Source organism: Cinclus cinclus, chromosome 3 (assembly GCF_963662255.1).
Source record: "Cinclus cinclus chromosome 3, bCinCin1.1, whole genome shotgun sequence".
Lineage (NCBI taxonomy): Eukaryota > Metazoa > Chordata > Aves > Passeriformes > Cinclidae > Cinclus > Cinclus cinclus.
Genome location: NC_085048.1, coordinates 4,728,905 through 4,742,370, shown reverse-complemented (window position 1 = coordinate 4,742,370; position 13,466 = coordinate 4,728,905). Strand labels below are relative to the sequence as shown.

The window sequence follows — 13,466 nt, the reverse complement described above, 5'->3', positions numbered from 1 at the left end:
TTTCTTATGTTAATATAAGTGTTTCTCTTGCTCCCCCTTAGTCCCTTGTGCTTACTTGTAACAGGGCTCTTGATGTGGCTGTTTCTGCCTATGTGAAATCCCTTGCAGAGGCTGGTTCTAAAGGCAAGCAGGTTTTTAGCTTCTGAAAAGGCAGAAGAAGATGACTTCAGATGACATGGCAGTGAATCATGTCAGTTGTATTTCCTTACAGAGGACTGGCTGCCTCTAGATTTCAAAATCTGCTCTGTAGCTGTGAGTACACCTGTAATTGTGTTCACTCTTTACATCATGCCAGAAGAGCACTAGGAAAGAACACTTGTAAAGGAAGTTGGAAAGAATTGCGTTGAGTCTTGGATATTAGGAAGAAATTCTTCCCTGTGAGGGTGGGCAGGCCCTGGCACAGGGTGCCCAGAGAAGCTGTGGCTGCTCCTGGATCCCTGGCAGTGTCCAAGTCCAGGCTGGACAGGGCTTGGAGCAACCTGGGATAGTGGAAGGTGTCCCTGCCCATGGCAGAGGGGTTGGAAATGGGTTATTTTAGGTCCCTTCCAATCACACTATTCTGTGATTCTATGATTCCATAGGCCTTTTGTTCCTCACTGACCTTTCATGATACATTCCTTGCTTAAATCAGCAGACACAAGCACAGGTCAATCTGAGCAATCCCAGAAAACCTCATGCTAAGTGTGGCTCTTCCATAATTTATACAACCATCAGCCTCTGGAGGCTGAGCTGTGATGTTCTCAGTGGTATCATCAGGGTGTGGTTTAGTGGTAGCATGAAATAGTTGGTCTGATCCACAAGGATTTGTCAAGCCAGAGAGAGACACTAAATATAAATTTCTATGACTCAATGAGTGCTGTAAACTCTGAGCCATGCCACAAGTTAAATCCCAACATAAACTGTGTTTTGTCTGTGTGTTCATGCTGACCCACAAGTTCTAATCATTTTGACCTTGGCACAAGTTACAAATGTGGGTAGAACAATTAGTACATAACAAATTCCTATAAGAAACTCCCATATTGTTTGTTTTTCCTGTGTACAACTAACATCTCCTCCAGCTAGCTGAATGTTAAGCAAGTGGGGGCTTCTTTGTTTGCAGTTTGAATGCTGACCTGATGGAAGATATGATTTGTGACCTTTATAATTAATTCACATGACTGTTTTTTAATTTTCAGGAAGTAGGTGCTAAATCACTGAATATCCCAAAGCAGTCCTGTTCTATTGAACTGACAAGATGAATTTATTATTTCCTCACAATGGGCCAAGGACAAATTCAATGAACAACTACGACTCAACTTACTATCTAAAATACAACACCCCTTCCGGGACAAGCCAACGCAGGAGGTACTACAATGAATTGGGAGCAAATAAATATGAATATGGAAGGAAAAATTTCCTCAGTGGAAAAATCCAGTCTCTGAAAAGTTCATACCAAGCTGTGAAAGGTACAAGGTATTGTGCTATAGCTCATTAGATGCTACATTCTCCTTAGATACCTCTCATTTACCTCTAAAATGTGCATAGAGTGTTAAATAACTCTTACAAAGCTGGATCAAAATCTTTATACTGGTTTGTTCAGCTGTTCTGTCTAGATCTGCAATGAGTCTTAGTTCAAGGCTACTGGAATAACCTAAGAGCCAAAGACTTAAGCTTGGTTTATTACATGTTATGGTTAATATTGTGTCAAAATGGTCTGGATTGGTTCTCTGTTTCCAGTGCACACATCCTTATGTTTATTGATTACAGAAAGGATGGTCCAAGGCTCTTTCAGGAGGCAGGGCAAAAAGCAAGAGCAGAGACAGACTGAGTGAAAATGGTGCTCCAGGGGCATGGGCAGGTGGGGGGAGAGGCTTCAGGGAGGACAAAACCTCCTCAATGCTCATTATTCAGTACTAGGCTCAGATGAGTGCTGATATTTCTGTCTATTTTTACCTGCCCAGAAAATTTCCACATCTTTGGGTGGCGTCTCCCTTATCACAAGGTTTGTCTTCCTGCCTTCACACTGTACAACTTGTTTTCCTTTCACCTTCCCCCTCCAGGTTCTTTATACATTTCTTTTCCGTTGTCATTTTTCTCCTTTCCCATTTATAAGCTGATTTCCTCATGAGCCCTGAGCCACTGCTTTCTGTGGAAGAAGCATGATCACTGATTCCAACACCTAATTTATTGCTACTGACATTTTTCACCTCTTCAATCACCCAGCATTTTTCTCCTCAGGAGCATGGAATTTTTAGGTCATTAAGGACTTTTCCTGCAATTGTAGGTAGGTTGCCACATAATACCTTCAATAAACATGTTGCTCTAAAATTTTTATGCCCTTCTACATTCAGATGGAACACTTCTCTTGACCTTCCCAGCTTAGAAATGGACTTATGCCACTAAATTTCTCAATGAACTAATATCTTGAAAATAAAGAATAAAATGCAAGATGTTGAGAAATATCTCCTGCTATAATAAATAGTGGCACCTGCACAGGACCCACTCATTGAAAAAAACATCAACTTAAGAGTCTCTTTTAGGAGACATTTTCTGATACGTTTTTGGGAGAGCGTGGAAAATCACCTCCATCATCTGACCAGAGTTGCACAGCCACATTTACATAAGAGATTAATCCATTCTTGCTTTGAATTTACAGAAATTTTGTGATTTATGTGCTTCAGAAGCAGTAGTGCCAAAATAAGCCTCTTTTGACCCTTCAGCCATCACTTGGTGGGAAACTCGTCATATGTGCCTGCACAAAGAAATCTGTATATCTCTAAATAAAAAGGAGATGTTTAAGATAACACTTCCTTTGCTATCTTTAGTGTGGTTTTCTGGACTTTATTTACATTGGGAAAAGACTTTTTTAAGAGGATAGGTGAATGGTTTAGAATGTCCTAGAAAACCCTGACGGTTTAAAGTCAGTGAATGAAATAAACAATCTTGTGGTTCATTCAACAGAATGAACAAAAGCCATAATTTGATTTTAGTGTGGCATCCAGGGCTTTCCTCTTTTGCTTTCAGGACTTCATGGAGCAGTGGGAGGAGAGGAGAGGAGAGGAGAGGAGAGGAGAGGAGAGGAGAGGAGAGGAGAGGAGAGGAGAGGAGAGGAGAGGAGAGGAGAGGAGAGGAGAGGAGAGGAGAGGAGAGGAGAGGAGAGGAGAGGAGAGGAGAGGAGAGGAGAGGAGAGGAGAGGAGAGGAGAGGAGAGGAGAGGAGAGGAGAGGAGAGGAGAGGAGAGGAGAGGAGAGGAGAGGAGAGGAGAGGAGAGGAGAGGAGAGGAGAGGAGAGGAGAGGAGAGGAGAGTGTTAATGATGCAAAACACAAAGTGAAAATTATAATTTGATTTCAAATGATCATTTCTGTGAAGGAAAAACCCCAAGAATCTGATGATAATGATTTTAAAGAGTAATTTCCAGTTACATTGAGCCTTGGGCTTTCCATCAGTGACCAAATGAATATTTAACATGGTACTTTTCCATGCCACTTTGCTACCTCAAATTTTCCTAAAATTTGCCTTTCTTCCAGCATTGTTAGTGATGCTGGTGTCAGAGTATCTGTTAGTCCTGGGGAGCAGTCTGAGGCTGGCATTTCACAAAGCCCAGAGCAGAGGGGTGAGCCATGACCAGCCCATGAACCCTCAGATGTCACCAGTGGGTTGGGAGGGAGTGTCACATCCTCTCCTTCTATCTCCCAGTGCCCCCTGTCCCCTCTGACTTGTGGTTAAACTGAGATATAATTATGCTGGAGGTGTGGCTATCAAATGTGATATTATAATTTACAGGACCTAGTTTTTTGTGGCTCCTTCTCAGCGTTCACTAATTAATCTTCCTTGCCCTGACTGTGTGAGTTTATCTCTGCCTTGCAGTCGGTGAGGCTGAAGCTTGCAGGTCAAATGTCTTGCCTAGGGGCTAAAAGTCTTGCTCACAGCCCAGAGTGGAGACAGGAGCTGTCAAGAAAGTTCTTAATCACAGAGTCCATCTCCTGTTTTCCAAAGTTTAACCATGGCCTTTGCATTCAGAGGAATCCCATTTTTGGCAGCTTGGCCTAGAGAGATGGGAGCAGCTCAGGGGTGGGGAGCATCCTCTGCTGTCCCTTCTCTGATGGACCTTTTCTGTCTGGGCTTGCGGAGACATTTTGCCATGATTTTATTTTATGGGAATAAATTGAATATTGTGACAATATAAATTTCTAATGTCACGTGAAGGTTTACAACCTTTGCTTTCTATTTAGTATGAGGTTTTGAGGGAGTAGCCTCAAGTTGTGCCAGGGAAGATTTAGATTGGGTATTAGAGAAAATTTCCTCATGGCAGGGGTTGTCAAACATTGGAGTGGGCTGCCCTGGGAAGTGGTAAAGTCACCAGCCTGGGAGGTGTTTAAAAGGCATGTTGAAGTGGCACTTGAGGTCATGGTTAAATGCTGAGGGTCTTTTCTGACCCTAATGATTCTGTAATTTCATGTTAACCTGTTGGTGAGATTTGTCAAGAACAAGAGTGAGGCAGGTTTTGTGGAAGATTTGCTCTAACACAGCAATAGGTGGAGAAAAACAGGGGAGATACAGACCCATGACACTCAGCAAGACATTAGGATACCAAAAGGGACGACCTTGACTTTGCTTTAGCCCAGAGGCCAAATTTGGCAATGAAACTGCTGCTGTTGGTGCATTTTAAATATCAGAAATACTTTTATTCAGAAACTGTCAGGCAGTTATTTCATCACCTTTGTTCAAAACTGTGTTTAAGGCCCTTGTCATATGAATTAACAGCTGAAGAGCTCTCACACCCCTCTCCACAGATAAGGCTTAGACTTGTTCTTGCAGTAGTTGCTCTTATCATCTCTCAGCATATGTGCTTCTTGTGAACCAGAATAGAAATTGTGAGAAATTCCTGGTGTTATTTGCTTCTTGCATGGACTAACACCTAAAAGGTAGCGCAATTCACCACAAACCAAAAAAGCGCATCCAAGTATCAAAAATGAAACCACTGTCAAGACATCAGTTTTAAAAACGACTTTGTGAAAATACAGGCAAGTAATGGAGAGAAATGTCATTTGACATGCTGGATCTCAGCAAATACCATATTGCTTTTACCCCATCTGTGTGTGATAAGCCCATATTCAGCAGCATCTCAGCTTTTCCAGGGACTTGAGCAACAAAGTGAAGTATCCCAAGCACTTTTTGATGTCAGCTCTGAGAAACGGGAACACCCAAGCAGCATTTCACCTCACCTCCTATTTGTTCTATTCCACATCATGAGGGAAGCAGAATCTTTTGAAATCTCTATAAAAGCACAAAGTTTGTGCCCGGATACCCTGGATACCCAGCAGGGTGCCTGGTGTCCCAGGGTGGCACTTCCAGTTGTAGGAGATCCCTTCCAGCTCCTGCTGCTGCCATGCTCAAAAAATCATAGCTGGGTATCCAGAGCATGAAACTTGGCTCTCTGGGGAGGGAGCTCTGTCAGAAATCTCTGATGATAGACTAATTCCTTGTAAAATATTCACTGGCACAGATAAAGGGGGAGGAAAGAGTAAAGGCTTGGAAAACAAGCCAAAAAACACCTGAGAGTTCTGCCAAATTTATGCATCCTCCCATAAGAGAATTGGGGTTTTACAGCTAAGTGTTTTCTGAGGAAAACACAGGTTTTAAGGAAATTTTCATCAGCTTTAATTTGAATTACACTTTCTACAAATCATAGAATCAAAGTCTGTGTTGGAAGGGAGCTAAAAAATCATCTTGTTCCATTCCCTGCTGTGGACAGGGACACCTCCCACTATCCCAGGCTGCTCCAAGCCCCATCCAACCTGGCCTTGGACACTTCCAGGGATCCAGGAACAGCCACAGCTTCTCTGGGCAACCTGCACCAGGGCCTCCCCACCCTCAAAGCAATAAATTTCTTCGTAATATCCAACCTAACCCTTCCCTCTCTCTGTTTGAAGCCATTCACCCTTGTCCTGTTGCTCCATGCCATGGTAAAAAGTCTCTCTCCCCCTTCTTTGGAGCCTTGCACAGTGGCAGTGGTCATGAAGGTGAAATTTAGCATCAGGAAGGTAGAAAATCAAGGCTACCAGAATTAGTAATTTATATCCTGGAAACCCTAAATTTCCCTAATTCGGTGCTCTCAATTGTTTTGATAAGATGGTAATTTGACCAGCAGAGGCAGGATGAAACAATTAAGGGGAGGAAACCACTGCCAAGCTGTTTCTGTATGTTTTGATTATTTATTGAGCCAATATTAGCTAAGAAACTTTGTGCAAGCAAGTGTTAAAATCAGGCCAGACTAGGCCCAGAATCTTAATATCTAATAAAAAGAGATAGCCTTTATACAGGTAGAGAAATGGAAAAGCAATGCAGGTTCATATCTGGGTATGGCTCACCCTCTTGTGTCATTATCTAGAATTGCAGTCTTGTGGAGAACATTATTTTTACTGGCCTGAATTAAGAAGGGAAAATGCTAAGTGAGCTCAGCCCTGCTCAGGGCTGGTTTATGTGATTCAAGGGCTGTGGAAAACCCTTTCAGGAGCTGCTGAAAGTGTGGTGGGACACCCCAGGGTGGTGCAAGGTTAGTGGGAAAGAGGAATAAAGTTATCGTTTAACACCTGCAGGCAGACGTAGCAGAATTTTTTTGATTAGATCAGAGGAAAAGTCACAGACACGATGTGTGCCTCTTATGATGCCTGTACAAAAAAATTACCTCCTTTTTTGCTTTGTACTTCTTTACCTTTCTCATCCACACTCACATGAAAGGTGAAAAAAGCCTCAAAATATCCATAAGGAATTTTCCAAATTAAAAAAAAGAAAAACAAAAAACAAAGCACTTGATTTATAAATAACTTTAATTAAAAGCTCTCTTTGTAAACTGGTGGATAATCATTTATTTAGCAGGAAGACATTCCACTGACAATCAACAAAAAGTTAACAGAAGAAAATTTGGTGGCATTTAACAAATTATGCAAAAAGACCTGAAGGGTTTTAAAAGTGAGTTTCCCCATTAAAAAGAAATAAATCAGTGGCATATCCACTGCAAGGAAAGCCAAAAAGTAACACATTAGTAGCTTAAACATGATTTCTACAAAACCTAAAATAACTTCAGAGGTTATTTTGAGCTAGTAGTCTAATATAAGACTGAAGTAATGGTCAGATTTTTGATAAAATTATTTCCTGTAAGTCAATCTGAGCAGATGCACTGAGAGTGAATACACTTTACAGTGGGTTCTTCTCTTTTCTTATAAACTCACAGCAGTTGTAATGACACCCAGCAGGATTTTAGGAAATTTGAGTGGTGCATTTACAGCTTGCAGGACACTGCTTCTTCACCAGTGAGTGGCTACAGCCAAACAACATTTTCAGATTTTTGCAGTTTCCAAGGAGGTCTTGATACTTGCAAGGGTTGGCTAAAATAAAAGAAAGATAAGCAAACACATGAAATATTATTTGGAAACTGAGTTATGGTTTGATGCTTATGCATTTTCCAGTAATTCCAGCTGTTCACGTCTATATAAACTTTTTACTTTTGCTCTGCTATTAAAGTGGCCTAAATATTATAGAATGTGGGGGTTCTTTTTGTTTTATTTTATTTTTTTTTTTTTTAAAGGAGAATGGAGTGACTTACTGCAAAGTCCTTTGTCACAGTGGCCAGGACAGTCAGCACATCTTGGTCCACTTCTGTAAGGCATAGCTATTTGCATTGGGTTATTTCCTCTGAAATTTGAAAGAATTACAAGACATAACAAGATCAACATGAAGCTCTGAGCCATTAACAGGAGTTTGTAATTTATTGCAGTGAAAGACATCCAGAAGTTTTTGGATAAAAGTATTTTTCTAGACATGATTTAGTTTCTGATTTTTATAGAATACAAAAAAAAAATAAATAAGAGGGACAGTAAGGTTTAGAGAAACAAAATTAATCAGTTGATTGTATATGTATAGTATTATCTGGTAAAAAATATATGTGTTTCCTAGCTCTCCTTCTCTAATAGATTTCAACTGATTGAGGTAATTATACAATCACAGAATCAGGCTGGTTTGGGTTGGAAAGGACTTTAGAAATCACTTAGTTCCAACACCCTGCCATGGGCAGGGACACCTCCCATTAGACCATGTTGCTCCAAACCTCACCAAAACCCTTCTGAATTGCAGTTCTTTGCCTCTGTGAATATTCATTTGCTCTTGGCTTCCACTTTAAATCTGATTTTCTCCTTTGTAGTCAAAATTACAGCATGATTTGTGCCTGATGCCTGATTCTGACACAGATAAACCCTTGTTCATCTGCTAAAATGTCCTTAATACCTCTTTTAATGCGAAATAAAACAAATGTTGATATTCAGCATGCTGTTAAACCCACAATTCACATTTTTTCAAAAATGTAAGTGGTTAAAGTAGGTTGCATTTTATGCTGTGTATTTTATCCTGTAGCCAAGGATGTTTTGGAAGCATATCCATCATCATCAGACTGAGTAAGAAGGCAGTACGTACGCAGGGCAGTATTGGCACACGTAGAAGTATTTGTATGAGCCTGTGGGACAGTAGGAAACTCCACATCCCACCTTGTAACTGTTGTACCAGATTATCTGTGGATTAAAAGACAAGCGCTTTATTTCGGACTGAGCTCTTGTAAAAAAACCCCAAAAAATAAACAAAAAAAGAACTTCACAAAGCAAAGAAAATAACTTTTTTCTTTCATTTTTTTTTTTTAAATCAGCTTTTATATTTAAAGTTTAGCTGTCATAATGAATACATAGAAAGGTGAGTTTCCTCCAGATTACAGATGTTTTGAACACAGTTTCTGGCAGGACAATAAAGTTGAAATTCAAATATTTTCATTATAGGTATTTTGCTTTGACACTTCTTAAGCACATATTTCAATACCTGTATGAAAAATATTTATTTCTCATTTAAGGGGTTTTCTACAGAGTAATATTTCCTTCCTGATGAGCTCTTCCAAAATACTGGTTTCATTGCCTCCTAATTAGATGGGAAGGAATTTTATCTTAACATTGATCTTTGGATCAGAGTATAAATTACAGATAATAGTTTGAGTACACTGATAATTTTTTTCCTGATTATAAATAACTCCCAGCTGTCTTAAGTGCACTTCTGTGATTCTGCTGTATCCCTGCAGTTTGTTTCAAGTCTCCTTACCTGAGTGTAGCTCTCAACATTAACATTTTTTGAGATTGCTCCATATCCATACTTGAAATTGGAGGACTGACTGTACCACACTTGAATTGTATCAGCCCATGTTCTTGGGTAGGATGACAGTAACACATTCTCACCACAGGTGACACCTGGAGTAGAAATAAATCTATTTTATTAGGAGAGAAGCAAACTATAGGGTGGGAGGTAGGACAGAGGGGCTGTAGCTATATTCTAAAAAAACTGCCTATGATGCCACTCACTTTGCCCTGTGATTTTAAGGACTTCCAAAAAGTTGTCTTTCAAAGTGCTCATCTGACAAAAGTGATGCTTTTGTTTTATCACAGAATCACAGAATGGTTTGAGTTGGAAGGGACCTAAAGATCATCTTGTTACAAACCCCCTGCCATGCAAAGGGACACTTTCCATCTAATAATCTTGAAAAGCTGTTCTACAACGGATTAAAAGTCATCCTTATTTCTATTTCACATTCACAGGGGTCATCTGCAAACTGTCATTAACCCAACAGCTCAGGCCCCATCCTTGTCTGTACCATTAATAACTCTCTTGTCTCTTGGACTGATTTTCATCCCACACTGACTTGCCCATTTCTGAGCATTTTTGGCAGTTTTCTCACTCCACACCTGAAAGACACAAAGGAAGAAGTTTCCAGGTCACAAATAGGTTAGTGCAGCCCATAAGAAGGAAAAGAGAAATAGGGAATGGCTTGGTGTGGAGCACTGAATGCTCCCATGGCCCTCAACAGAAAGAGGAGGAGTTGTGCTGATTTACTCTCCTGGGACACAGGAACCACTTTTCTTCAACATTTAAAGATTTCAGAGCAGGTTATTCTTCACAGTTCTATCACACACTCCTGATCTCCAGATGGTGAAGATTAAAAGGGTTTTTATAACACAGTGCTGAGTTCTTTCAGCTTTGTGCCCGAGTGAACACTGCAGGGTGCACTGGACTAAATAGTACAAAACTGATTTTCAGCCCAGGTACAGCTGAGCTGTGGTGCTTAGCATGAGCTGGGCTTTGATCCTGGGGAAGGTTTCAGGCCTTGCTATGCAGGATTAACCACAAGGCTCTGACCAGTCCATCTGCTGGTGGGACTGGGATAACAAGGACTGTCATGGTGACCGGGATGGGAGAAGTTTGGGTTTGTTCCTCTTTTTAGATTTGGAGAAATCAGAGATAGTTTGGGTTGGAATGGGCCTTGAAGGGTCATTTAGTCCAACCCCTGCACAGTGAGCAGGGATATCTTCAACTGGACCAGGTTTCTCAGAGCCCCGTTCAGCCTGGTCTTGACACATCCAGGGACTGGGCAGCCACAGCTTCTCTGTGCCAGGGCCTCACCACCCTCATCATAAAAATCTTCCTATATCTAATCTAAATGAATCCTCTCTTGACTCCTGAAAACCATTACCCCTTGTGCTATTACTGCAAGAGGCCCTGGTGAAGTGTTTTTCCTCATTCTTATAGACTCCCATTGGGCACTGGAAGGGGCTCTGAGGTCTCTCTGGATTCTTCTCTTCTCCAGTGAACTCCCCCAGCTCTCCCAGCCTGGCTCCAGAGCAGAGGGGCTCCAGCCCTTGGAGCATCTTGCTGGATCATGTTGAGTTTCTCATCCACCAATACCTCCAAATCCTTCCCATCAGGCTGCTCTTAATCCCTTCATCCCACAGCTTCCCTTGATGCTGGGTTTGTCCCAACATTTCCTTTAAGGGAAAAGCAGGCTAGCTGTAACTCATGGCTCACCATCTTCAGCATGTTCCTGGCTGTGGGAATTACAGATCTCCGTATTTCATTATGTAGCTCGAGGATCAATTTTTCATTTTGAGACTTAAAATGAGGAAAGGAGAAGGCGTTCACTTTTTTATATGGAAAACCCTGGAAAAAATAACAGTGAAGGTCCCAGTTAACTGAATTATAATAAATAAATTATAATAAATTGTGAAGTTCTTGTCACTTTTGTTTGGTCAACTGAACCTACCCCAATAATTGGTCTCATAAATCTTGTTTAACTTAAGACATTTATGATGGAAGAAATAACATCTCAGCCAGTTGTATTAGGCTGCAGCTATACTCAGGTAAAGGAAAGTATCCATTTACAACATGGTTCACCTCAGATTTATTGAAGAAAATGATAATTTATTTCCTAAAGTACTAGTTTCTTTTCATTCATTAATAAGAAATTCTTGATAAATGGCTCTCATGCAAGCACCTGCATAGCAGATATCTTACAAACTTAATTCTCTCTAGGAGATTTATTAATCAGATTTCTAACTCTTAACTAATTTATTTATTTATTTATTTATGAAAAATGTCTTTTTATAATTAGTCCTGAGAAGGGAAGTATATTTCTTAGACAGAGTCACAGAATGATTCAGGTTGCAAGCTTAAAGAGCCAGGAGGTGCAAAAGATCCCTGTCATGTACAGACACACCTTCCACTAGACCAGACAATATGCAAATAACAGTAAAAATAATAAAATACAAAAATCTGTATGAAATGAGAGTTCATTTTCAATGTGTTATGTTAACATATTAACTATACTTGCACCCCTGAATTCTAAATCTCTAGAGACCATGAAATCAGACTAAATCAGGTCATATTTCTATACAAAAGAGTCAGGTATGGGTGTTTTGCACAGATGAATGTTCCTACCTGTCCATCAGATTGGTGTAGCAAAGCAGCCAGGAAAATAATTGCAGTTAGTAGATCCATTTCTACAAGGGGAATAAAACCCAAAAACAACCCCCCAAAATCAATTAGTCTCTGTTGCATACATTTTATGGCATTATGTGACATGTGAGCAAGATACTAAACTGTTGCAAAGTAAAGCCTGCCCAAAGAAGTTTATTTTAGTTGATCCTGAATATGGATGTGCTGAAACTATGCATAGGCACCACTGCCTCCTACAGAGTGGAGACTCCACCTTGAATGGAATCAGGGACTGTAAATATCATAAAGTTGTGTGTTATTTGGAATAGATGGACCCCTTTTGACTCCTTCATTCAAGATATCTTGAATTTGCAACATTTCCTTCATGTTTGCCTCCCTGCCTATAAAAAGAAGCCAATTAATGTGTTCAGTACTGTCACATCAGAGTCCTGAAGCATCATCCACAGTGAGATTTGGTGTTTCGGAGTGGAGCACTGAACACATGGACTATTATCTCCATTTCTTTCCCACTTTCCTTTTTCCTCATTAAATCAGCATCATAATCAGCTCAAGCAAATAGTGGTGATCACCCTCATGTTTCATCTGACTAGACATAAAGAAAACCTTCAAATATGATGTTATTAACAAATAATGTTGGCTGCTGCACTGACTCCTGAGGCACCTCATGAAGGTGTACACAGACACTCTCAAACCCACTCATAGGCACAGGATGCTTTTTCTGCACATCAAAAGAAGCAAAAGTTATATATTTTTGCATTGATGAGAGTATATGGGGGAAAAGGTCTTTTTGATTGTTAAAAAGATGCGGGAAAATGCCATGGAAGATGAGCTTTGAGCTCAGCAGGTTGCTTTAAACAAGACAGGCAAGAAGGAAATAGAGATAACAAAACCCAACAAATATAAAATGCCTTAGAGCTGGCCTCTGAGGAAAATCCATGGTGTGAGCAGGACAGGTCAATAGAAATCTAGGAAATTCTGATTGACAGGGAAAATATCATTATAAAAAAAAATAAATAAAAATTGTCCCCCCACCTTTAGTTTAGAATCACTACCTCTTGTCCTATCATGTCATTCAGAAATTCAGTTTTTATCTTGTTTTCCTGTGATTTCATAAGGAAATAATTTGCATGAGTTAGAGGCAGGGGTCTCACTGATATTAATTAAGAATAAATTCTTAATATGCAGGGATATATTTAGACATGGAGAAGTTCTCTTACTCATACACAGAGAAATAAAATCTTTTTGGGAATTCCCAGATTAAGAGCCACAAAGGAAACATAAAATATTTCTAGATCCAGAGTTAAAGTTGATTAAATACTGTTACACATCTTCAACTTCCAGACTCTACCATCAAATCTGTGTCTTGGACTAAGTGTGTTGGGCTTTACTTTCAAAGTCAAAGGATGATGGTTCCCAGATACAATTATCCTTCCCTGTCAATCCACTAAATCACTTCTATGCTTCTGAAAAACAAATTCCAGCAATGCACTTTTAGGCAGCTCTGCTTGAAAATCTGAGGTTTCATGATTGAGTGTAAAAACAAATAAAATAAACATGGATAGTTTCAAAACTGTAAACAAATTTCTATTTGATAAATACAGTCATTATATTTAATCCTGATGCTTCATTCCTCAGTAGAACCTTTCTTCTGCCATCTGATACAGCTTTCA

The 13,466-nt window shown here is 40.0% G+C and overlaps 1 protein-coding gene across 1 annotated transcript in view; it reads right to left on the bottom strand.

Annotated features, from left to right (window-relative positions):
- Positions 1 to 7,239: 7,239 nt before the first annotated feature.
- The window catches only part of LOC134041509 (cysteine-rich venom protein natrin-2-like), a 33,891-nt gene continuing 27,664 nt past the window's right edge, over positions 7,240 to 13,466 (bottom strand). The window contains exon 8 of the mRNA XM_062488308.1: positions 7,240 to 7,367. Coding sequence (XP_062344292.1) covers positions 7,240 to 7,367 — 128 coding nt within the window. The remainder of the gene's footprint in view (positions 7,368 to 13,466) is intronic.